The following is a 24,052-nucleotide window of genomic DNA, read 5'->3' as shown; positions in this document are numbered from 1 at the left end:
CATTTCAAATGTGAAAGCATAGCAAAAGTAAGTTCATTGACCTTCACTGCGTTCTCAGCGAGCGTTAGCGGACAAGCTCATGGATGGCGTTACCTTAATCATATTCAAGTTCTTCCAGGAGATAGTGCGTCCCAGCTGCATGTAAGACACGCAAGCAGAAAGCCACGTGGGTAGGGACTCCTGTCAGTTCGTTTGGGCTCCTGAAAGCCAGTCGAGTAGATGCAATCCTCATGGTTCTGCTTTACGCATAAGCATCCAATTTTGCTAAAGGCGTTGTCTTTAATCTGTGGTTATAGTACATTGCATTTGTCCACTTGCACAACAGGACACACACGTAAGGAAACGTAAAGGGCGTCGACTGAAGAACTTCGAAACATTCATTACAGTTAGCCAAAAGCCAGAGTGCCAATGCACGCGGTAAACATTAGCGACAATCCCCACGCCTACTCGATTCGACACTGCTGTCTGGAAATCACCCCCATAAGATAGAAGACGCTTGTGCTCCTTTGAGTTACCCACTCACTCTTCGATGTTACGGCCGCCTCCTCTGCGAGTCCATTACGATTTCTCGTAGCGCTGACTGATTTGCATTCGCATGGCTCTCCGAGCGCACCGAGAGTGTCCTATCCGCTTGCTGGGTGGATCAGCCGCTTGAAGTATACATCTATATATGCGAATTATAATCCATGTGCCCCAACCAACATTGCAGCCCTTTGCGATACAGATAATTTTCGTGGACTGCAGAGCCTCTTCGACTCCACAACAGCGTAAAGTGGCCTGCATTTCGGACGGCCAACATGGCGCCTCACAACGTTAACCGATTGGATAGGGCACTAACGACCAAAGAACTGCTCTCTATGATCGGCCGCTCTTCAGGAGGAGGTGCCCCACTCGAGCTCACTTCTCAACTTCTTCACTGCGCCTCGCAGTACATTCTCCGCAAACAAGCCGCACAAGGAGGACGCTACGTTGACGCACTTAAATGGTCAAGCTTTTTGTGGCCGCGGCGACTCTAGTGCTGGACGCAGCAATGGCGGCAACTGCTGCAGACGACAGCGTGTTGGACGCTCGAGCTCAGACCATTGTTGATGGATTCACGACGGCGCAGGTGATCGGTCAAATGACCAAGTCGACATCAGCACCGTCATGAACCCCAAGGACAATACCCTCAACGAGGACTGGGTGCGTCTGTATGCCCAGCAGTATGTTGGCTCCTACCTCAACACTATCTGGGACGAACCCATGGAGGAGAAGTATGGCTGGACCGCGTCCGAGTTTCGCGCTGTTATCAAGCCCATCCAGGAGATCTCAATGGAGGAGAACGGAGGCCACCCGATCATCTACGGCCTCGACTCGGTTCACGGCGCCAACTACGTCGACGGAGCTGTCATTTCCCCCCAGCAGATCAACAGCGGAGCAAGTTTCAACCCCGACCTCGTCTACGAAACGGGACGGATCACGGCGCGTGACACCCAAGCGGCTGGAGTCCCGTGGGTCTTTGGCCCCATTCTGGAGATCTCCCAGAACCCCCTCTGGTCTCGCACGTACGAGACCTTCGGCGAGGACCCATACCTGGCGGCCGTGATGGGAGACGCCATTGTCCGCGGTCTCCAGAGCTACAACCAAACGGCTGCCTGCATGAAGCATTTCATCGGATACTCCAAAACCCCAACCGGTCACGACCGCGACAACGTCATCATGGCGGACTTCGACCTGCTGAATTACTTCCTGCCGCCGTTCAAGGCTGCCATTGAGGCTGGCGCCATGTCGACGATGGAGAACTACATCTCGATCACGTGATCGCGAGCCCTCGCATTCTGAATGACCTGCTCCGCTCGGACCTTGGCTTCGATGGTCTCCTGGTTTCGGACTGGGCTGAGATCAACAACCTCAAGGACTGGCACCGCGTCGTAAACAGCTACGAGGATGCAGTGGCCTTGTCGTTGAAGGAGACATCTCTTGACATGAGCATGGTGCCCAACGACACCAAGTTCATTGAGTACGCGCAAAACATGCTCGAGAAGTACCCCGAGAATGAAGCTCGTCTGCGTCAGTCGGCAAAGCGCATCATCAAGACGAAGCTGAAACTGGGACTATACGAGACCCCGGTGCCTGGCGAGCAGTTTGTCTCCATGGTTGGCAGCGACGACGACAAGACTGCGGCTCTGAACATGGCTCGCGAGTCTATTGTGCTTTTGAAGAACGCCGAGGACGTCTTGCCTCTGCCGAAGGACGCCTCCGTCTTCCTTACGGGCCACTCGGCGAACAACGTTGGTTACCAGTGCGGTGGATGGAGTAAGGCTTGGCAAGGATACTCTGGCAACTCCATGTTCCCGAACGGCGTAAGTGTTCGACAGGGCTTTGAGAACTTGGTCGGCAACAGCTCGTTCACGTACTTCAACGGACTACTAGCGAACGGCTCCATTTCGGATGAGGACTCGGCTACAGCTGTGAGCCTCGCAAGCCAGCACGAGTACACGGTTGCAGTCATCGGCGAGTCCCAGTACACGGAGAAGCCTGGAGACATTGATGATCTGGCGCTGCCTGAGGGACAGGTGAAGTACATCGAGGCGCTGCGGGCGACCAACACAAAGACGATCGTTGTTCTGTTTGAGGGCCGTCCGCGCCTGCTTGGATCGATCCCCGACCACTCAATGGCCATTATCGACGGTCTCCTGCCGTGCGAGCTCGGCGGTCAGGCGATGGCTGAGATCATTTATGGCGAGGTGAACCTGAGCGGAAGGCTGCCGATCACGTACCCGAAGGACCCGGCTAATATCGCCATTCCCTACAACCACCGCGTCACGACGCGCTGTACTTGGGACAACTGCTGGCAGCAATGGGACTTTGGCTCGGGTCTCAGCTACACGCAGTTTAGCTACTCAGCCGTAACTCTAGACACGACGCTGCTCACCAGCGCGGCTGAAACGGTGACCGCCACCGTGACTGGGCACTCGCGCCGGTAAGGAGACCCTCATGCTGTTCCTGATCCAGCCGTACCGCCTAATCTCGGTGCCGGAGGTGAAGCAGCTGAAGAAGTTCAAGAAGATCGAGCTTCAGGCCGGAGAGTCCATGGACGTCTCGTTCACGCTGACCACGGACGATTTGAGCGTGTAGACCCGCAGATCGGCAAGGGGTTGAAGCGAGTGTTCGAGGACAGCGACTACGTAGTGGCCATCAAGCCCGAGACGTGGTGCAACGTGTACAACAACATCACCCACCCCTTGTGCGCCGAGCTCAGCGTCGACACAAGCAGCGGTGCGGGCACGGTCAACGTCGGCAGTGGACTCCCTTAAGGGGCAGCAAGAGTGATTGCCTCCGGTGTGAAAGGAGGAGGATTTGACCATCGATTAAATTGACACCTTCAAATACAACTTTTCCGTGAAACTTTAGATGAGAAACGACAAACAAGGTGCGATGACACTTACAATACGAGGCCGATAGGACCGCGCTGCTGCACCAAAACGTATCCTGGGTCCGTGATGGCTCAGGAGCCAACAAGCCAACGACTTGCTCATTCTGACGTGATCCCGTCGATTTGACGCACGGCTTGCACATCAAGGCAAAAATCTGGATACCTGTACTGTACAGTGTACACGGTGCAGTAGTACCACTTCATACACAGTTGTCGACGAACGGACATCGCCTGCTTGTGCAGCCTCGACACTTCATTCCACCAGAGTCAAAGTGAGCCGAATCATTTCGTCTACAACTTGCCTTGCGTCCGGTTCAGCGGAAGCAGCGATATGGCGGCCCTCTTTCAATCGAACTGACCAAGTCGCTGCAACTGTACGCGTACTCTCGCCCGACCTCCATTACTACCGCGCGATATGAAAGGGCCAAAATGGTACTTGGACTCCAAGTTGCAGGCGCTCCCCCTGATCTGGATGCAGCAGCCACAACAAAGCATTGGCGATGTGCGATGCACACCGGACCAGTGCGGCCGGCCAGTCGAGCAATGACCTTCATCATTTCTCGATTTTCCTCCCGGAAAATACCCGCTCGGACGTCTCGATGATCAAGAATTGGCTTCTCGCTGCGGCGTTGACGCTGCTGCAGCCCGCGCTCGCCAGCTCAAGTGGATCCTCTGCCAGCGGCAGCGACAGCTTGGACGCGCAGGCGCAAACCATCGTGGATGGCTTCTCGACGGACCTAGTCATCGGCCAAATGTGCCAGCTCGACATCAGCATGGTGCTCAACAGCGACCACTCGGTGAACGAGACCCTCGTGCGGCAGTACGCCAAGCTGGGCGTTGGCTCCTACTTGAACTCGCCCTTCGCTGGATGGAACGCCACCGGGTGGCGGAACACGATCAAGGAGATCCAGACGTACCACATGGACGAAAACGGCGGACACCCGATGGTGTACGGGCTCGACTCGGTGCATGGCGCGCAGTATGTGGACCAGGCTGTGATGTTCCCGCAGCAGATCAATGCAGGCGCCAGCTTCAACCCCGACTTGGCGCGGAAGATGGGCTTCGTGACCGCACGTGATACGGCTGCAGCGGGGATCACGTGGGTGTTGGGACCGATTCTCGACATCTCGTACAACCCCTTGTGGACTCGCACGTACGAGACCTTCGGCGAAGACCCGTACTTGGCGTCGGTGCTGGGTGCCGCCTACATCCAAGGAGTGCAGAACAACAGCCAGAACGGAGCGTGCATGAAGCACTTTATCGGGTACTCGCAGACGGCGACGGGTGTCGACCGAGAAGGGACCACCATCTCAGACTACGACCTGCTGAACTACCACGTACCGTCGTTCAAGGCTGGCATCGAGCACGGCGCCATGTCCACGATGGAAAACTACATCTCGGTGAACGGCGCCCCGGTGATCTCCAGCACCAAGATCCTGAACAACCTACTGCGTGATGATCTGGGCTTCGATGGCGTCGTTGTCACCGACTGGGGCGAGGTAAACAACCTCCAGAGTTGGCACCGAGTGGTGCGCACGCAGCAAGATGCGGTTGAACTCGTGGTCGCCAACACTTCACTCGATATGAGCATGGTGCCATACAGCACGGACTTTATTGACCAAGTCAAATCCGTGCTGTCCAGCAACGCCGACTACGAGGACCGACTGCGCTCTTCAGCCAAACGAATCATCAAGATGAAGCTTGAAATGGGCCTCTATGACACCCCAGTCCCCGGCGAAGATAACGTTGATCTCGTTGGAAATAACGACGACTTGGAGGAGGCGCTGAATCTCGCGAGGGAGTCTATCGTGCTGCTGAAAAACGATGACAATCTTCTGCCCCTCGCAAACGGCACTTCGGTGTTCCTGACGGGTTTCTCTGTCGACGACATCGGCTACCAGTGCGGAGGCTGGAGTATTTATTGGCAAGGAACCTCCGGCAACGATTATTTTGCGCATGGCACGTCGGTGCGGCAGGGTATTGAAAACTTGATCGGCAGCGACTCGGTTACGTATTTCAACGGACTCAGCGTGGACGGAACATACTCGGACGAAGATCTCTCAACAGCGACAGGATACGCCAGTGACGCTGACGTGGTTATCGTTGCCATCGGTGAAGCACCCTACGCTGAAAAGTGGGGTGATATCGATGAGCTGACGCTGCCCTCGGGTCAGCTCGAGTACGTCCAGGCCCTCGCCAACACGGGTACTGAAGTCGTGCTAATCCTGTTCGAAGGTCGTCCAAGACTGCTAGGTTCACTACCTGACTCGGTAAGTGCCGTCGTGTGGGGCGGTCTGCCATGCGAACAAGGAGGACAAGCCATGGCGGAGATCCTGTTTGGCGAGGTAAACCCGAGCGGAAGGTTGCCAATCACGTACCCGAAGTACTCTGGCCACATCATGATCCCGTACCGTCATCGAGTCGACACCCAGTGCAGCTACAGTGCCTGCGAAATGCAATGGGACTTTGGCGCTGGACTGAGCTACACGAATTTTTCGTACTCGGACTTGAAGCTCAGCACGAACAAGATCACCAGCAATGATGACACGGTCACAGTATCGGTGAAGGTGACAAATAACGGCACGAGGGCTGGCAAGGAGACTGTTATGCTGTTCATGATCCAGCCGTACCGCGCCATCTCAGTTCCTGAAGTCAAGATGCTGCGGAAGTTTGAAAAGATCGAGCTCGAGGCAGGAGCCTCCACAACCGCCATGTTTACGCTTACAGCCGACGACTGGAGCGTGTACAAGCCTCAAATCGGAAGCGGCCTCAATCGGGTAGCGGAAAACGGCGAATTTGTCGTGGCAATCCATCCTGACACCGACTGCGACGTGTACAATGACGCTGGTATCACGAACGAGCTCTGTGCAAACTTCACACTGGCGGCAGCCTCCGCTACCGTCGGTGACAGTACCAGCTCTTTTGCGTCTATGTCAGAGATGGCATGGTGGGCTACACTTTTGAGCTGCGTTCTGGGATTAGCACTGTAGCGTTGGCGTCGAGTACTTGACCACACCACGGGTGTACGTATTCCGTTAAGCAACGTAGACGTCATCACATTTAAAACAAAGTTAAAATGGCTTCCCAATTTTCTCCACCGGTGTCTTGGGTGGACTATTTTCCCTGAAGAAGGCCCCAGGTAATTGGTGGTGTATATTTAGGCACTTATTTCGGAGCCTGCTGAAAGGGAAGCTGGCACTTTGACGTCTAAGAGCATATCCAGCGGTGGGTCTTATCCTAAGACGTAACAGGGTCTTTGAGACCACAATTTTACAGTTGAGACCCGCGCAGACGGACTTACTTCCAGCGGTGAGTTCTACAGCGAGCGTTATAAGTCCATTCCCGCATGTGAAAATTTGACTCAGTCTTGGTGCAACCTTTTAAATACGGCGACTCTTCAGTTTTGTATGGGTGGAATTAAGATTGTGGTCTTATTTTAACCCCCCCGCACTCATACGTTGTATATGACTACATGTTATGAAAAAGTACATCTCGCCGAATTATGCATGGCGTGCACAGGTGTAGGTGAAAATATTTGCAGAAAACGATCAAAAATTACAAAGCCAGCCCCAGCGGGAGGCGCTGATTGATTGCTGAGATTTGCGACCAGACTGCAAATTAGTGGCGGCAAAACGCCCCCCTCCGTTCAGTCGAGAAAAAGAAACGGATAGCAAACGTCGACGTCGCGAGGCTCGCAGCGAAAAGGCAAGCATTCCAAGTGCGTCTGGAAAGATAACAACAGGTGCATGATGACAGGGGGGTGGGGCTTGCCGTAAGCGCCGCGTATGTCTGGCAGGTGACTGACTGAGAAACGTTGTAGGTGAAGCCGAGCTGATAGAGCGACAGACTCGAGGCATCGCAGCGCTAGGGAAAAGCTAGGGAGCACCGAAAGCGGAGCACCGGAGCAGAGAAAGCCCAGGCATACGGTGGCAGTAACACCACATGAATGATTTGACTTCAACACAAGATCGAGATGAAGATACATATATTTTAGAATGTAAATCAAAGTGCACTTCAAATGTAGAAGCGGTTATTCGCCTAGTGCTCGTAGTCCGGCATAACCCCACGTACGGGGTGGGCAGAATACCTGCTGGAACTCGGTGTCATCACAGTCGAGAAGGGCTTGGATGGACGAAAGTTGCGCTGGGGTGCTTGTTGCGGCTGCTAGGTTTTGCTCAATGATTTCAAAGCTGGAAGGCTCGCGGCGTGTACTGTGCATGCCGTATCCGACTCGGTGGGGGTTATGTTGGGTTCGTCGTCGTCCACTGCGGAAGTCTCTTCCATGAGCTCCCTTTACTTAGTAAAAGCCCAGTTGAAATCTGGTTCAGCTTCGCCTGGCAGCCAGACTTGCGCGAATGGCAATATAGTATTCATCCCTGTCAGTATGATTGCGTTGAACAACGGCATGCGGTATCGATTCGTCTTGTAGGTACAGTCGACTATCAACAGATCCATAAAGTTGCGGGCCAACTTGATGGTAGCCGGATGGGCCCACATCAAGTAGCGAAGTCGGTTCGTGTCGGGGTCGACCTCGTAGGAGAAATGAAACTCTTTTTTGCGCAGCAGCTCGAACAGCGCCTCGTTGCTGGTCTTTGCCTCGAGCAACGCCGTACGAGCAGCGGCTTTGGCGTTCGAAATATCCTTAGGGATCACTAAAGTTGACTCGTCGTTGAGAAGCATCGTTGCAAACATTTGGCCATTGAAGACACCAGCCATGGTTTGCAGTGCGATGAGCTCGTTGGCGGACATGGACTGGTTGCCCTTCTTGTTTTTTGCTTCGCGCTGGCGATGGGCAACGTGAATTCGGACGTCGTCAGTGGCGGGATGATTGTGAGACCGGCTCCCATCTCGAGTGTGCCTTATTCGCCAGGGTCCCGTCGTTTTGGAAGCATCAACCGCAACGATACTGATGCGCATTTTGCACTGCGACCTCTTGGAGCGAACCATAGGTCGCTTTCGATCGGCAGGGTCAATCTTTCTTGTGTTCTTGGGTTTACCGGATTGATCACACTCGAACTGTCGATAGCGAACTTCTCCGTTGGCGTTCTTCTCTTGCTTCACTCGAGAGACATTGTACCCGTGAGTGCGGGTCCACGCATGAATAGCAGCCTCTGCGTCTCTTTCAGGCGGATATTCGAGCGGGGGTGGAGGATCGAGGATAAACGTTCGCGGCGCGTCTGTAGCCATGGCTTCTAGCAGTGGCGGAGGGTCGGTTCGCGGCACGCCTGTAGCCATGGCTTCCAGTGGTAGTGGTAGCGACAAGATGAAGTGGTTTATGTTGTGGCGAGGTGCGCGAAGATGCATTCTAAGTCCAAGGCGTTGGTTGCCTCCAAATCTAAAATTATCGATATCTATATCCGCTAAGAATCCCATAGATCTGGGCGGAGGAGTGCGCATCCGTAACTACCTCGCACTGAGCATTAAGGTCTTAAGTCAGTCAAGTTGAAGTCAAATCATTCATGCGGTGTTACTGCCACCGTATGGCTGGGCTTTCTCTGCTCCGGTGCTCCGCTTTCGGTGCTCCCTAGCTTTTCCCGCAGCGCTAGTGCCCGTCGCCCGGTCAGCATGATTTTCCTGCTCTTACCTCTCCGCTGGACATGAGCCACTCGGTGGTCACACATACGAGACGCAAGAAGGCTAACAGCTCGCTAAAAGCTTGGGTGTCCGGGCTGAACATTGGTAGGTACATTACTCTGCCACATGTACGATATACAACATGTTATGGTGTGTGTTGTGGTGTACATATACGCAGATACGATTTCTGGCGGGGTTATCAACTATGAGTCCGTGGGTGAAAAGGGGAGCCGTCGGCGCGACGCGAGACCTATAGGGGGGACATGTACGACTGAAGGTAATAGTGTAGCCGTGTGATGCCGGTGTGTTTGCTCTAGAGCACCACACAAATACTGTTGGTAACTAACTGGTGGCGTTTTTTTTGCAGAGCCTCTGTGCATGCAACATCAACTTCCACGCCACTTCCAGCATCTGTCTTCCGCCGCGGGGTGCATGAGGAAGACTACTGCTACATCTCCGGCGCTGGCAGAGCATTGCTGCCAGGCGTACTCAAGTGGTGACAGACACACGACGTATTTGGACGCGCTGAGCGTTGAGTGGTGGCGTGGAACATTGGTACGTGCATTCCGTGCCGCATGTATGATATCATCATGTTATGAAGTGACTTATGGTTTACATATAGCTAGCTTCGTCAGCGCCGGACCGGATACTGCTACCTGTATGCGAAAGGGCGTAAGAAGGCTGGAGGGAAGGCCGTGGTCGCCTGTGCTCGCCCTAGGGCACCATTTTCGGGTCGGTGCTAGCGAGTAGCGTCAGCGGTGCCAAAAAGGTGTCGGGCTCTACATAATCACACGAAAATATTTCAATCACACAGTCTATACATTCATGAGGCATTATCCACACAGTCTTCTAATTGTATATTGTACACTGTTGGAACATACCAGGACTCTGCTCAGTTGTTGATACGCTAAGTCAAACATCACTTATTGTACTTCGTATTTATCATTACTTCCGTTGTATATACAACACGGTATACTCTGGAGATGAACGCGTTGCCGAGCTGTGGGTAAGCGCACTTGGAAAGAATTGCGCTCACATGGTTAGTTGCTCTCATCGTCTGCGCTGTAGAAAAAAATGTTCAGAGCTTCCTCAATGTGCTGTGACCGCGCGGTGGTGCGTTTGATAGCGTACATTCGTTACAGTCCGCAGTTACGTCTGACAGGTTGAGGTGGTGCTTCAGCTTGCCAACGATACAGAGAAGAACATTCCGTAACTAGACATTCGTATGAACTGGTGCGTGAAGTGGAACATGGCTCACCACTGGTGCTAGGAAGTAGGTAGACCAGGAGAAGAAAGCAACTATGAAGATGACACAGTCCGCGACGAGGAAGAGGGTGAGCGTCAGGACGATGTGACAGCGCTGGCTCCGCGATCGGACAAAGTGGCTGTGAGCTAGGCAGGACCGTTTGCATATCGCTGGGTAGAATAGCGAAGATTATGCACACTTTGATTTGCAATCAATCATTGCATTTTACATAGTCTGGAAATTTTGTCTGTGTTTTGCGCGGTCCCGATAAAAAGGCCTAGTCATGATGTAGGATATACCCCCTGTTGGCTGGGCAAGGGCCACCGTAGGTGGATTTGACAACATGTATGTGCATGGCAGTGCAACTACAATCAGCAACTTTCCAGCTGTTCAGGAAAGTACATCGTACTTATAGCAGGCAATACTTAAGCCAAATACGCATCTCCTTAACAAGTTGTATACAGCTTTAACAAGTAGTATATTGGTCGCAGCCAGGACCCGAAAACCCCCGCGAGTGCGGGGGGGGGGTTAAAACTCGAAAGCCAATCTATAGGTCCCGGTGAAGTTAAAACCTGCAATAGGACCTTCTGGGGGAAGCCGTAAGTCTCGGCCAAGTCTTAACAGCGTTATTGCCGTTTGCAGATATTTTGGCCAACGCAAGCTTATTATCTCGTTAATAATCTCGATTTTAATGCAGCCAGCTCTTAATTAAGACCTAGGTCTCATTTATATATCTCGCCAGTAAGGTCTAAGATCCGAGCTTGGGGCTCTGTTTTCTCGACCAAAACGCTTTTCTACGACTTGTAAACGCAGAAATGCCATTCTAGACGGGCCAAACCGAGTTTCTGGGCATAAAAGCGGTCTTCACCAAAGCACAAAGCTAAAACAGCCCTCGCCTATCTCGTGTCCACTCATAGTAAGAGACAGGCGTGGTCTATTTTAGAGGTATATTTTAGAGGACAAAGTATTTGCAAGCGGCAATACTTTTAGGATAAAACCGTGTTTGAGACCAACCGCTGGAGATGCTCTAAGTGAGTTACCCTAAATTATTCCTAGTTGATCGGTTTCCCTTCCTGAGGTCGTGGTGAGGCGGCGGTTTGAGGGGATGCAGTTGCAGTTAATCGGGAGTTCCATTAGGGGGGCTTAAATGAGAACGATAGCACCAACGCCCGCCGCAGGCGGGTCCTGCCGACTGCCGAGCGAAGCGAGGTGGTCCCCCCTAGAGGGGGGGGTCTAGGGTTTTGTGCCCCAAGGGTAAAGGTTTTTTTAGGGATCAGGGTGTAGTTATAATGGCAAGGCGACTTAATGTTCAAGCTAGAACGCTTCCTGTGGTTTAAGATCCGCGTGCGTAGCACGCGGTCGAAAACCCAGGAAAACTGAAAAGTAGGTAGTCGAAAACTTATTTGGGGTAGTCATTTTAATTGTGAACTAGGTATTGTGCCTTTCACCTATTTTGGCGGTTGAGCTGTTAAATCAGGCGGAATTAGATCCATAAAAGGACGAGCAACGCTTATTTAGTGTTAATTCCGCCTATGATTGTGAGTGCTTCCCCTAACTCAAGCGATCAGCATTTGCGTGCCAATCGACGAAGATACGAGCAGAATGGCATGGATTGGCGGGTAGCAAACCGCCAATCGCTCTGTTTCTGTCTTACTCAGATTGGATTAGCTGATTCCGCCTAAACCCAGCCTCACCATCGCCACTCTTAATTCGACCGCGGTGGGACGACCCGGAATTAACATGGGAATTAGCTAACTCAGGGCATAATTAGAGCCGAGAAGGATTAGAATTATGCCAGAATTATCACGGCAGAATAAGTGAAAGGCACAGTACTTTTTGCGTCGAAAATAACCACATGTGGCTATTTCAAAACTATAAAGTAGATAGTTGAAAAACCGCACCCGTGACTTAGGGGTTCCAGGGGATGTAGTGATGGAGGTAGTCGGGGGTCGGAAATAGACTTACGTGGCTTTTGTATCGGAATCACTCAGGGCGAGACCCGAACCCTCAGTGGAACGCTTGATCTTCGTGGGTCTTACCCACAGGGACACTGGGAACCCCCTCTATTTACCCTGAAGTGCAAATGAGAGCAGTGACAACTGAGACAAAGCCTACATAGTTCGAGCGAAGTACCTGTAACTCACAGAAATGGATTGCTGGTGCTTCTCCATCCGTGGGCTGTATTAGTTGAAATACAAGCATGTCGAAACGAGCGCTTAGACGCCTTTTCTCAAAGGGCATCACAAGGTAAGCTTATCCGCAATTCGCATGCTGATGCACTACATCAACCAATCATTTGAAGTAAACCACATTCTTTTTATCCAATCAGACCAAGTGTTTTACCATTAATATTAATTGTTAGACGGTTTTTAGTAAAATCCGTCTAACAATCATTTTACAGGACATTGGCAGGAGTTGATAATAAGTAGATATTTGCCAATGGTAGCAAAGAAGGAAGAACAAACCGGCCAATCAGTTACTGCTCTGCTTACGCCGTTTGCGATGACAGCAGCCCAGCTTAGTTGTCCTCGTCGCCGACCCCGCAATGTCGCCAGGGATCCCGAGTATTGTATTTTTGACTGATAAGATTCGAACCCACACATGAATTGTTTAGTAGTGGAAGCGTGAAGCAGACGTAAACTATTGCAACAGCAGTAGAAAAGTAATGGCGCCTATAACAACTACTCTAGCAGCAGGCGTTGACAGCGTTCGCGTCCCACAACGCATTGTTCACACGAAGGAACAAAACCATCTCCAGTGTAGCCGGCTGGAGGAGGTGGAGTTGTAGTCCGAGGGTGGCCTTAGCCACACTAAAGAAACGCTCCACTGTGTTCGAGGTGGGCGGAATCGCCTGCAGAAGCGTGTAGACCGTCCTTGGGGCCGTCGTCTTGCGTCTTTTCTTGACTTGCTCGACAAACGACCTCGTAGCATCGTCAGCAGTAGCGGCCGGCTGTCCAGCGGCCTCCCGGATGACGAAGCGACTGAGCACCGTCTTCTCCGATCGTGTCAGCTCGGCCACTTTGTCGCGCTAGACCTTGACGCAACCAGCCTCAAAGTGAGGGGTATGCACAATTGCAGCACGAGGGCCTATATATCACCAGTGCAATAACATATTGAGTCAGTATATGATAACCCCCAGTGTAGAAGCAATAAATCTTACCGAGATACGTAGCGAAGCCTGGCCACAGCGCTATGAGTGCGTCGAAATAGCAACGTACGTCGGCGATCGAGACCGACTCCGACTGCAGCTCCTTGCTCACCGACTCGATCTTCTTCAGGTCTTCAAGGAGCTTGCGGAGGGTGCGGTTTGCGGACGGGGGCGGAAGATACTCGGCCAAATCGTCGTCGTCCTGAATGAATTCCAGCAGTTTCATATAGCGGTTAACCATGCAAAGCGTAGAGCTCCAGCGCGTCGCCTGGCTCAATACCGGTCGCAATTTCGTCTTAAACCTATTGCAAATATTAAAACCAATTTTTGTCAGATTCACTACAAGTTAATATGATTGGCTGAAAAACGTACCGCAGCTTCGCTGATTGGTTTAAACCCTTCAACTTGATCATCAGTTTCTTGACTTGGTCCAGCTCGTCCTTGAAGTCTTCTAGCAGGTTTTGGGCCGCTAAATTCAGGCGATGACTGGCGCAGCCCACGAGTGGCACACCAAGCAAGGTGGCGAGGCGCCTATTGGTGGAGCAATTGTCTCCAACCAGGAAGAGACAGTTTTCAATGGTCTTACCATAGTCTCGAGCCAACATGGTCCGAAGAAACTCAACATGACTTTCCGCAGAGAGGTTTTGGCCAGGCTCTTGGACCAGCGGCGCCATGGCTATCAGTTGGCATCGCGGCTGGCCGCCCAGCTCGTAGCACACGAACACCGCCAAGTAGTGCTCCGAGTTGTGCGACCAGCCGTCCGGCTTCAGCCCAAAGTGCCCCAGGAGCTCCCGCCGCATGCTTGCCTTCACGTGCTGCATTCCATCCAGGAGCTGCTCCTCTCCAATGGGGTCGAGGTTCGAGTACCTGCGGTAGGACATTGTCCACACAAGATATTAGAATACTATCATTAAATACCCCTTGAAATAGCATAATTTACCTTCTAGTTTCAGGATTTTCGCAGGAATGCAGTGGTTGACCGCACATAACCGTCCAGCGCAGCCAACCGAACAGGTTTAAACTGCGCTGGCGGATCCACGAGCGTCCCCGTCTCTGCGGCGCATGACTTCTTCGAAGGCGGGGTGCTGGCTGCGAACGTGCGACACGAGGTTACTGTCACCCCGTTCGCGGGGCTTGCTGGCGCACGCAAGAGCACCGGCACCGGAAGTACTCGGCCACAGACTCGTCTTGGGTTTCCAGCACTTGCTGGAAGTAGAAAGTGGCGACTTGTCGGTTGGTGAACATTGTAAAAGGCAGAATGAGCTCTTCGGGGCGTAGCAAAACTAGCCAAGAGCTGATGAATGGACCAGAGTAAATTATACTTTTTCAGAAAATTAATATCGGCTCAGGGAAACCTACATAAATTATTGAGGGACATTCCAGCATCTGTGATAAGCAATAATTTCAGTATATTTACGGCAATTATTTTTCATGCAATTACTTTATCGGGATCCCTGAATGTCGCCGTGTGTTGCGGCACGTTGATGCTGTCAGCGCATGCAATGAACGTTTTAAAGCGTCCTCAACGCTTTGACGGGCACGCCACAGTCCGGTACGCTTTGCTCTGTCCTCAACTACGGTCATCAGATAGCGTACATCATTAATTTTGTAACAGGTAGCGGTGTGGTCATGCCAGACGGTGAGCAATGGGGACGCTGGAGTGCTGAACGCGGCGGTGGTTATAGATCCCAAGCCGCAACGACAACCCCAAGTGGCAACGATGCGGACAACCGCACACAAAGGATCTCCGGGCTAGCTATAGCGGATATTTACCCAGACGAGAGCAAGTGGGGGCGCCAGCAGCCATTGCAGCAGCGCGCGACGTGCTGTCCGACGAAGACGAACTGGCGGACGCTGACGCCCTGGTGAACGACGACGAGTTGCTGTTGGTCGATGACGAGTTGTTAGACGAACGAGCTGCCGGGCGGGGACGAGCTGTCCGGCGAGAACGAGCTCACGCATGAGGACGAGATGTCGGACGATGACGAGCTGCAGATGGACGACGACGAGCTGCAGCAGAATGATGAGGTGCTGACGGACGACGCCAAGCGGTCGGACGAGAACGAACTGGTGGTCGAGAACAAGCCGCAGAATGGCGAGGGCGAGTAGCAGGACGAGAACGAACTGCTGCTTGTTGTACTGAGGTTAATATATAGGGGCGTAAGTCCCGGGTGCTTTGCGGTGGCCCACAGGTGTTGATACACCAACGCTCCCTAGCCTCGCTGCGAACGCAGGGGCCCCGAGATTGACCTTGCTGGCAATGACTCAGACAATGAAGCGGCCGTAATACACTGCTCGCGACCGGTATTGCTCTTGATCTCGCTAACTTTTCTCGCTAGCTGGTCCCAGTCGACGCTTGTCATGTTTCCGATTGAGGGGGGGAGTAATATGGAATTTTGAATACTGCCGCGGGCAGGAAATTGAGGCGAGGCCGATGAAACCTTTGTCGCCCAGGGGGGTTCGTATAGCGCAGCCCAAGACTGTTCCCCAGGGTGTAGACCCAGAGAATCGACTTGAGAGTCAACAGCAAGAAGATTGACCCAGAGATTCGCAGCCGCAAAGCTTTAAACCCTGAGGATCACACTCCTTGGTTGGCGTGGGTACCTTGTGTAATCCCTGTCGGCTCGTTTGTCTTCGACGGAACGGCACTCCACCGGTTGTAAATGTAGCCTCGAAAAAGTGCGGGAGCGCACGTCTACTTCAGAACGCACCTCCACACCAAAAGGCAAACCCAGAGAATCAGATCCCCTGAAACCCAGAATATCACGAATTCAGGGTCCAGGATTTCAGTCAACTCTGGGACTTGGTACTCAGAAGACACCTTACCCAAATGCCCTCCTAGCTCGATAAAACCAACAAATACAGAGTATACAAACACTACAACTAGCCGTCACTTATTCTTTTGGACCCTTGGACGGTGGGTCACTCACACACTAGGCTCACTCGAGTCTGAAATCCAGGGGCCTAGCTCCCCTGAGACTCACACAAACGCGCACCACCTCCAATAAAGGAGGGAAATACAATCACTATCAGTTACCTTCCCTTCACACAAGCAGTCAATACACAATCCTGGAGGCGACTACCTAGCACCCCAGAATACCCTCTGGAATAATATGAAATGGGCTACCACGAGCACAGCAAGTGACCCAACTAGGATATGGAATAGATGGATCACTCCAGGAAGCTCAAGGCCGTCGATGGTCCCCACCTAACTGGACTTGAGTTGATGGAGTCCACACAGACGGCTGTTCTTCGCCGTTGATGTGTCCTTAGCGTCCCGCGGTCGTAGTCTCGGGTCCTCCGGATTTCCGTCGGCAGGCTTGGCCGAAGTCACTTGCGCAGTACAGGGTAAAAGGAACTCTGTTTGGTTTTTATCAGCTACTTCTCTCTCTCTCTCTCTCTCTCTCTCTCTCTCTCTCTCTCTCTCTTCTTCGGGCAAATATCTTCTGTTCACTATGCTTGGGGTCAAATGTCTTATCTTGAGTATACCTTGGGTTCAGCAGTCCAAACTTGCGAATCTATTGTCGCACGGCGTCGAAAGTGCCAATTGTGGGTCCTTAGACTTGGTTTAGTATGGTGCAGGACTCCCTCTCGACTCCTTGAAAGTATCCAGTCTGCGCATCCACAACGGTTCTTCAAGGTCACGCATCGCTTTGATTGCAGACTGGTTTCGAACTGACTCAAGTCCCTGAAAACCAGGTGACACTCAGGGTCATCTTCTGAAATCCTGGGAATTCTGAGGAATCTTGGGGAACTGTGGGGATTCTTGGATGTTGGCTTGGGAGACACTTAAGTTCAGTATGGAGAGTCTGGATTTATGGTCTAAACATAATCATCTTTGGAACTCTGGGTCACCTGCACTCAGGGAGGTGAACTCTGGGTCATCGTGCGGCACTCTGGGTTTCTGTGCGGCACTCTGGGTTTCTGTGCGGCACTCTGGGTAACAAGTCTGCTGCATTGCAGACTCACGTGTATCTCCACAAAGCCACACTTTTAGCGGTTTAGCGGCCTCCTGCGCATGATCATGGTAGTAGTGGGTTGATTCTCAGGGTAATTTGATCCTCTGGGGCACTCTGAGCCACAGCAAGATGAGGTGTACTCTTGGATACACTCTCCAGAGACACTTTCCGCCAGACTTTAGGCACTCATCGTAAGGGAAAGTCCGCGGCTGGACTGAATGTTCTCTGAAATCCTGGGCGTGCACTCCCAGGATTCACACTTCCAGCCAGTTGGGCCCATCTGCGGTCAGGCGCTGGATTCATCCCGAGAAATCACTTCTCTCCCACAGTCGCCATCCATGTCACACGGGTACAGCCACGCCGTATCCAAGGCATCCACCAATCAGCATCCGATACAAACTCCAAGTCACAGAGGTGACGGCACATCGTCGGCAATTTTCTGGGGACCGCCTCGTGTCAACCGCCCCTCCTGGTCCGGGTCCATCAAAGAGGGAATCGCTCCGAACTGGTGAACCATGGCCAGGCCACAAAAACACACAGGTCCATCCACCGTCGACTTCGATACGGCCTTTGCACTCTGTCGACTCCCAGGGTTTCATTCACTTTGGCGGCACCCTGTCTCCGCAACGGTTGGTCAGGACCTATCTTCAAGGTTCTCCTCTCAAACGCAAAAAACTCCAACGGGCAATGCGCGGTCACATCGCCATTTCACAGATCGTCAACATGGTGGAGAGCGCGGCAAGCAAGCGACGGCGCCAGCTCAAGGCACGGCGCCCCCCGGCAGCGCGCCACCTCCGACGCAGCAGCGCACCGGCGACGCCCCTGCGAGCACCGCGCCAGCAGGCGACAGCAGCGGCCAGACGGGTAACTCAGCGTCCGGCGCCACTTCGACGGGCAGCACCAAGACGGGCGCGACCAAGCGCGTCTCCTTCTTCAGCGCCACCGGCAAGACCTCAGACGCGGACATGCGCGAGGCCGACGGCAACGCCTCGGCTGACGCTGCAACCCAGGAAACTGGTGACGCGAACTCAGAGTCCAAGGCTCCAGACGCAGGCGGCGCGGCTTAGGACGTGAACATGGAGGGCGCCCCTGAATTCAAGACGCCACACCACGCGACGCTAGAGGACGTCAGGGGGCTCATCTTCGCAGGCATGCTTCGGCAGGAGGAGGTCGATGTCCCCGACTTCGTACTCCCTGAGCGCCCATCGCATTGGAAACTGCCAACCCCGCCGGATCTCAAGACCAACGCGTATCTCGTGGGAGTCCCAGGGATCGTGAACGACATTCGCGCGGGTGCATTCGCCATGGAAGGCTACGGCAGCGCGTCTACGCTGATCGGCTTCGAGGAGCTCTCCGACGAGGATCTTCAGGGGTTGAAGGAAGTCTGTGGCTCCAACGCTGGGATCGACGTCCTGTGTCCACGTCGTTCGCCTCTTTCCGCATTCGAGTTGGACAACACCCTGAATTCCATCGGTATTCGACGCGAGATGGCCTCACTCCTGCGTCACTTCAACAGCACAAGGCTCGCTGAGCGCGTGTTCAAGATGACTGGTTACCTGCGTCGAGTCCTCGGGGCCTACCGAAACATTCGTTCTCTGGCTGACTCTCAGCAGGGTTTCACCGCCACTCAGGAAGTAGTCGACACGCGACGCAAGTACAACGAACTGAAGCGCGCCTGGAAATTCACGTGCGACTACTGGTTCCTGGAGGTCCAAGAGGCCCTGGGTAAGGTGGATGATGCTGAGTCCAAGTACAAAGTCGCGCTGGACGAGCAGAAGACGCGGTACCAAGACGAGATTGATTCTCTGGAGTCCGAGAAGACGCAACTCAAGGCGCGCCTTGCCGACTCTGAGGCACAAGTGCGAATCCTGAAATCGCGTCTTGAGTCTCCCACCGTGGACCCCTGGAAGTTCTCCGACTTCCTGCAAGAGCACACATCCTTCACGGGTAATTGGGAGTGCCTCCACGACCTCTTCAAGCTCTGCATCAAGAACTCGAAGCCTCCTGAATCCTGGGACACTGTCGTCAACATCACGGCCATGGACAAGCGCAAGGCTGCGGTGGCCCCGTACCCAGAGAAAAGCACATGTATGCCTCCGTCTTCGGGGTCTGGATCGTCCGGTCGTCCTGAAATTCTGGATCTCACGGGTCCTGGCAGCAAGCCTCGCAGCGGTCCGAAGACCGGGGGCGAAACTCAGGATTCCAATAAGTCTCAGGGTTCCAAGAAAGGTCAAGGCTCCTGAAAATCACGGGATTCCAAGGCGCCGGGCGAGTCGCCACAGCAGTCAGCGCACCCTAAGCCTCACAAAGTTCAGCGTCGCCCCAAGGATCACCAACCAGGCCGCGACTCTGTGCGTCGCGCCGGTGAGAAGACGGTGGTTTCCAAGGAAGCTGCCCATTCGATGCTCCCTGGGGGCGTTGTCTGGAAAGAGGTTCGTCCGGACGTGCGCCAAGCTATCCTCACGGGGCTCAGATACGATTCTGCCATGGAGTGGATTGGCAGCGACCGCGTAGCTCACGGGCACTTCCGACAGCCGCAGCTGATCAAGATGCTCGTGGGCATGATGTACTGGCGTCGCCTTGACAAGACCCCCTGGAGTAAGTACGTCCCTGAGGCTTATTACGAAATGGCGGATGAACGTCTGGACAGGTGCCTTCGACGCGGTGATGTGCCACCACCCTGGGGGAACCTCGATGACCACATGGTGTACCCTGATGAGGACTGTGGACGACATCGAGAACGACCGGACAACCAGGCTCCCGCCCAGGGACCTGAGGAGAGCGCCTCTAGCGGGAGCTCTGAGGAGGAGGAGGGGAAGGTCGCCCCTGAAACTCTGGAGGACATCGAGGATGCAGAGGACGACGACGACGCAGAGGACGACAATGAGGTAGAAGAACCCCTGGAAGTCAAGCCTCCTGCTAAGCGCCCCCGTTCTGAATCAAGCAAGAAACCTCAGGGATCCGACTCGAAGTCGAAGAAAAAGCGTCGCACAGGAAACAAGAAAGACACTTCGTTCTGGTGGTACTCAGGGGTCCAAGGCTACATCACGCTCCAAGCATCCGTCGGCGCTCGCGCGGAAATCATACTCGGAGCTCACTTCCAGTGAGTTGGTGGCGGCCGAAGACCCTGAGGACAACGAGACTTCCTGGCGCATCTATGGGGTTCTTGTGCAATACCCAAGCTCGACCAAGAGTGCGTCTTGCCAGACTCCTGGGTTCCCAGAATACGAGATCCACAAGTATTCGTACGACGTTGTTCACGAGCGCTGGGACCGTGAGGCATACCAAGAAGTCCTGGATTCTGAACCCTGGGAGACTAAGCTTCAGGGTCGCTTCCGAGTATTCTACTTCCATTAGCGAGAGCTGCTCTCCGCGAAAGCGCTCAAACTGATGGAGGACGTCGTGGACGTCATGCACAAGCACGCACAGGCAATCTGGGAGCGCCGGCACTGGGTGCCTATTCCGACTGATGAACAAGCAGACGCCACCATGGAATCTCAGCGGAAGTCGCGTCGAAACGCGCTACGCAGAGTGTACAAGACGCTCGTCGAGCGCTCGCGCAACACCCCTGGGTTCATCCCGTCGTTGTGGCACGAACCGGGTCTCTGGAAGTTCCCGGACAAGTGCTGCTACTGGATTTGGGAGGATCCCAGGGCCAAGAAACTCGGGGGAGCTAAGTGCAAGGACTTAGACGTCAAGCTAGCGACGTTGGACATTCGTGAGCCCGCTCGAGTCCAATGGAACACGGCGGCTGACGGCGATAAGTGGCTCCAATACGTGCCGAACGACACCAAGCGCCACATCAAGCCCCTGGCTATCCGCAGGCTCAACCCGCTGTCTCTCAAGCACTCGTGAGAGTCAAGGTCGCCTTCAAATCCTGAGAACCACCTGAATTTCACATGTCGTAGCGTAACTTTCCATAATACCCAGGATTTTATCTCGATCTCAGTGTTTCCCCCAGGAATTCATCATTTGCTGACTTGTTCCCTGGGTCATCCAACTTCGTTTACTGTCTCCATGTCCTTGTAAAGCTTGCCGCCTTCATCTTCCTTCTCACACAATGCCAAAGCCTCAGCAGTATCACCATCTCCATAATCAAATCAAATCAAATCACGTTCACCGTCTCCAATATTCACACATTCCGTCGATTTTCCCCAGAGTATCCCATTGTCACTCTGGGTTTCCCCTGAATATCACATGTAACTCTGGGTCAGTGTCACCCCAGAGTGCTAGACTCCTGGGTGATCATCTCCAGCCTGCATGGCCTGGAAACGGGCTCGCGCTCTTGCGCCTTGATTGAATTCGTAGAGCAGGGCACCACAGTTGAGCTTCGACACAGGCAGCCACTCAGTCTCGTCATACCCCTTCCACTTCACAAGGTACTCACGAATTCGTCTCGCTGTCCGAGTCCGTTTAGTCCATTGCAAATCCAGGATTCGCTCAACTTCATACTCATCGTTTGCAGTGTCGGGCTCCCAGCTATCTTCAGGCAACAGCGCCGCATCAAATTCATCATCCTCATCCACGTCGATCTCCACAGTGGGCCGCTTCGGGAATGGTGCTCTGGGTTTCAAACGGCTTACGTGTACCCAGGGATTCACGCGATATCCTGTGTTCTCGACCCTAAGTTTCACGCGGAAGTTGTCATGGATTTCCTGAATTCTGAAGGGGCCATGCCACATGTGAGCTAGTTTGCGGCTCAGCCCGGGCTGCACTTTGGGTATATACAGCCACACAGCATCACCAGCTGCGAATCCTGCCTTCAGTCGTTCGGACAGCTCTCTCCACTTCCTGGTTTGTTCGGCAGAGCGCGCGCGCCTGGCCTTCTTCTGAAGATCCTCAGCGCAAGCTTGTGCATAACTGTAGTCACGCTGTAGCTTCCTGCGCCACTCGTACACAGTGCGCTTCTGGATACTCGAGGACCTGGGTCCTAACATTGCAGACACCGTGCCGCGTGCGTCCCAGCCGTGCACCAGAAAAAAACGGAGTGTCCAGACGAGTAGCATCGAACGATGTATTCAGGGCAAACATCAGGCGCTCAGCATGGTCGTCCCAGTCACTCTGGTCCGCCTCAGCAATGTACGCTCGAATGCTGCGCACGACAGTCTGCACCGACCGCTCCTGTTGTCCGTTCGCCTGGGGGCGATACGCCAGAGTGGCTTGCTACTCAGAAGTTCACGGAAGCGCGTGAACACCTCGCTCATAAACCTGGGGTCTTGATCATGCTTCAGCATCGAGCTCGCGCCGAATCTCCTGAAGACCTGCTCTTCGTACACTTCAGCGACATCTTGAGCCGTGGTGGAACTCATGGGTTTACACATGACGAATCCTGAGAACGCATCCTGAAAAAGCAGCAGGAACGTGTTCCCACGGTCCGACTTAGGCAAATGCGTCACGAAATCCATGGACACAACTTCAAAAGGGCGCCTCGGTTCGATGTTCCCAGGGGAAGGCCCTGGATTCTGAGGGCGCCCCTTGCCGCTGGCGCAATCCACACACTCTTTGACGAAAACTTCCACGTCAGCGTACATGCCGTGCCAGTAGAACTCAGAGCGCAGATTCTCGTACGTCCTCGTGATCCCCTGGTGCCCACCCTGAAAATCTTTGTGAGCGTAATGCAGGATATCCGGCTGCATAGTCTTCGGCACCACGAGTCTGAGTTCGTCAAGCATGTCTCGGGGTCGATCTCTGGTAGACCGACTCAAGCGGTACAGGACTTCTCTGGAATCCAACACGAAATCATCAGCGACCTTCGCGAGTATCCTGGCTTGAGCGTGCGACAGCTCCGTCGTGTCGCCCTTCAGGAAATCCTTGAGTTGCAGCAGGTGATCATCTTTGTCCTGGTGCACTTTGATGCGTCGCCAGCGTTCAGCCTGGTATTCCAGAGATCCCATGGGTTCGCTTTGGGCTCCAATCTCCTGAGTTCGCGCTCGAGTCATTACTGCAAACACTCTGGCCGCCACAGGCAACGGAGCGCACTCAGGTCCAGGGATACCCAGAGTTTCGACACCCTGAGAATCACTCCCCTGAATTCCAACGTTCAATAACACCTTCGGCTTTACCAACTTCTCGTGAATCTTGGACACTAACTGCAGATGTGTTCGTTCATCAGCGTCCTCCACCTTCCAGGATTCGCCAAGCGCGAGGGTCTTAGACGTCAGGTAGTCTGCTGCCTGGTTGAACTCTCGCTTGACATGCACCAGCCGCACAGACTTGAACTTCGTCTTCAGCACTTCATACTCGGCCAGCTTCCTCTGGAGATTTGGCTGATTGCAGTTGATGAGACCCTGGGCTTGCTGGATGGCAATCCTGGAGTCCCCAACCACAACGATATCCTGAATTCCACGCTCAATCGCCAGAGTGAGTCCCTTCAGAAGTCCATGATACGCAGCGTCATTCACGCCCTCCAGGATGAATCCCTGGGCATCCAGGATTTCCCACCCGGGGACATGCCATAGAATGCAGCCGCAACTCCCTTGTCGCATGGAAGTCTTAGCGGCGCCATCGAAACTCAGAATACACCCCTCATAATCCGCTTCCAGCATTTCCATGCTGATAGGCACTGGAGGTTTGACGCGCCCCTTGGCTGGGATCAGGTTTTCAGCGATCTCATCCAAGTGTTCTCTGGGGGTAATAACCGCACCGAGAATTGCAGCCAAGCCGTCTTCATCCCGTTGAACTCTGCGTATCTCTAGGTTCCAGTGGGACAA

At 53.6% G+C, this 24,052-nt stretch overlaps 5 protein-coding genes across 5 annotated transcripts; 4 read left to right on the top strand and 1 right to left on the bottom strand.

The window, feature by feature from the left end:
• Positions 1-1,030: 1,030 nt before the first annotated feature.
• On the top strand, positions 1,031-3,296 carry PHYSODRAFT_321646 (family 3 putative glycosyl hydrolase; the record flags this gene model as incomplete). Its single annotated transcript, XM_009516912.1, has 5 exons — positions 1,031-1,108; positions 1,159-1,766; positions 1,808-2,930; positions 2,968-3,078; positions 3,126-3,296. 5 exons carry the CDS (start codon positions 1,031-1,033, stop codon positions 3,294-3,296), a joined length of 2,091 nt encoding a protein of 696 aa, XP_009515207.1.
• Positions 3,297-4,014: 718 nt separating this feature from the next.
• Positions 4,015-6,405, top strand: PHYSODRAFT_472060 (putative hydrolase; the record flags this gene model as incomplete). The annotated part of the gene is made up of 3 exons (XM_009516911.1): positions 4,015-5,274; positions 5,317-5,378; positions 5,445-6,405. 3 exons carry the CDS (start codon positions 4,015-4,017, stop codon positions 6,403-6,405), a joined length of 2,283 nt encoding a protein of 760 aa, XP_009515206.1.
• Positions 6,406-12,921: 6,516 nt separating this feature from the next.
• Positions 12,922-13,988, bottom strand: PHYSODRAFT_474251 (hypothetical protein; the record flags this gene model as incomplete). Its single annotated transcript, XM_009516910.1, has 3 exons — positions 12,922-13,139; positions 13,369-13,685; positions 13,756-13,988. The coding sequence occupies 3 exons, from the start codon at positions 13,986-13,988 to the stop codon at positions 12,922-12,924; spliced, it is 768 nt and encodes a 255-aa protein (XP_009515205.1).
• An 853-nt stretch (positions 13,989-14,841) lies between these two features.
• PHYSODRAFT_258177 (hypothetical protein) lies at positions 14,842-15,492 on the top strand (the record flags this gene model as incomplete). The annotated part of the gene is given in 3 exon segments (XM_009516909.1): positions 14,842-14,849; positions 15,161-15,272; positions 15,292-15,492. 3 exon segments carry the CDS (start codon positions 14,842-14,844, stop codon positions 15,490-15,492), a joined length of 321 nt encoding a protein of 106 aa, XP_009515204.1.
• Positions 15,493-17,857: 2,365 nt separating this feature from the next.
• On the top strand, positions 17,858-21,197 carry PHYSODRAFT_258254 (hypothetical protein; the record flags this gene model as incomplete). Its single annotated transcript, XM_009516908.1, has 6 exons — positions 17,858-17,882; positions 18,057-18,359; positions 18,465-19,571; positions 19,653-20,364; positions 20,447-20,633; positions 20,700-21,197. The coding sequence occupies 6 exons, from the start codon at positions 17,858-17,860 to the stop codon at positions 21,195-21,197; spliced, it is 2,832 nt and encodes a 943-aa protein (XP_009515203.1).
• Between the last annotated feature and the right edge of the window lie 2,855 nt (positions 21,198-24,052).

The sequence above is a fragment of the Phytophthora sojae genome, assembly GCF_000149755.1.
Source record: "Phytophthora sojae unplaced genomic scaffold PHYSOscaffold_1, whole genome shotgun sequence".
NCBI classification, from domain to species: domain Eukaryota; phylum Oomycota; class Peronosporomycetes; order Peronosporales; family Peronosporaceae; genus Phytophthora; species Phytophthora sojae.
Note: the sequence above shows the minus strand (reverse complement) of the source record. Positions and strands in the feature narration are given on the sequence as shown.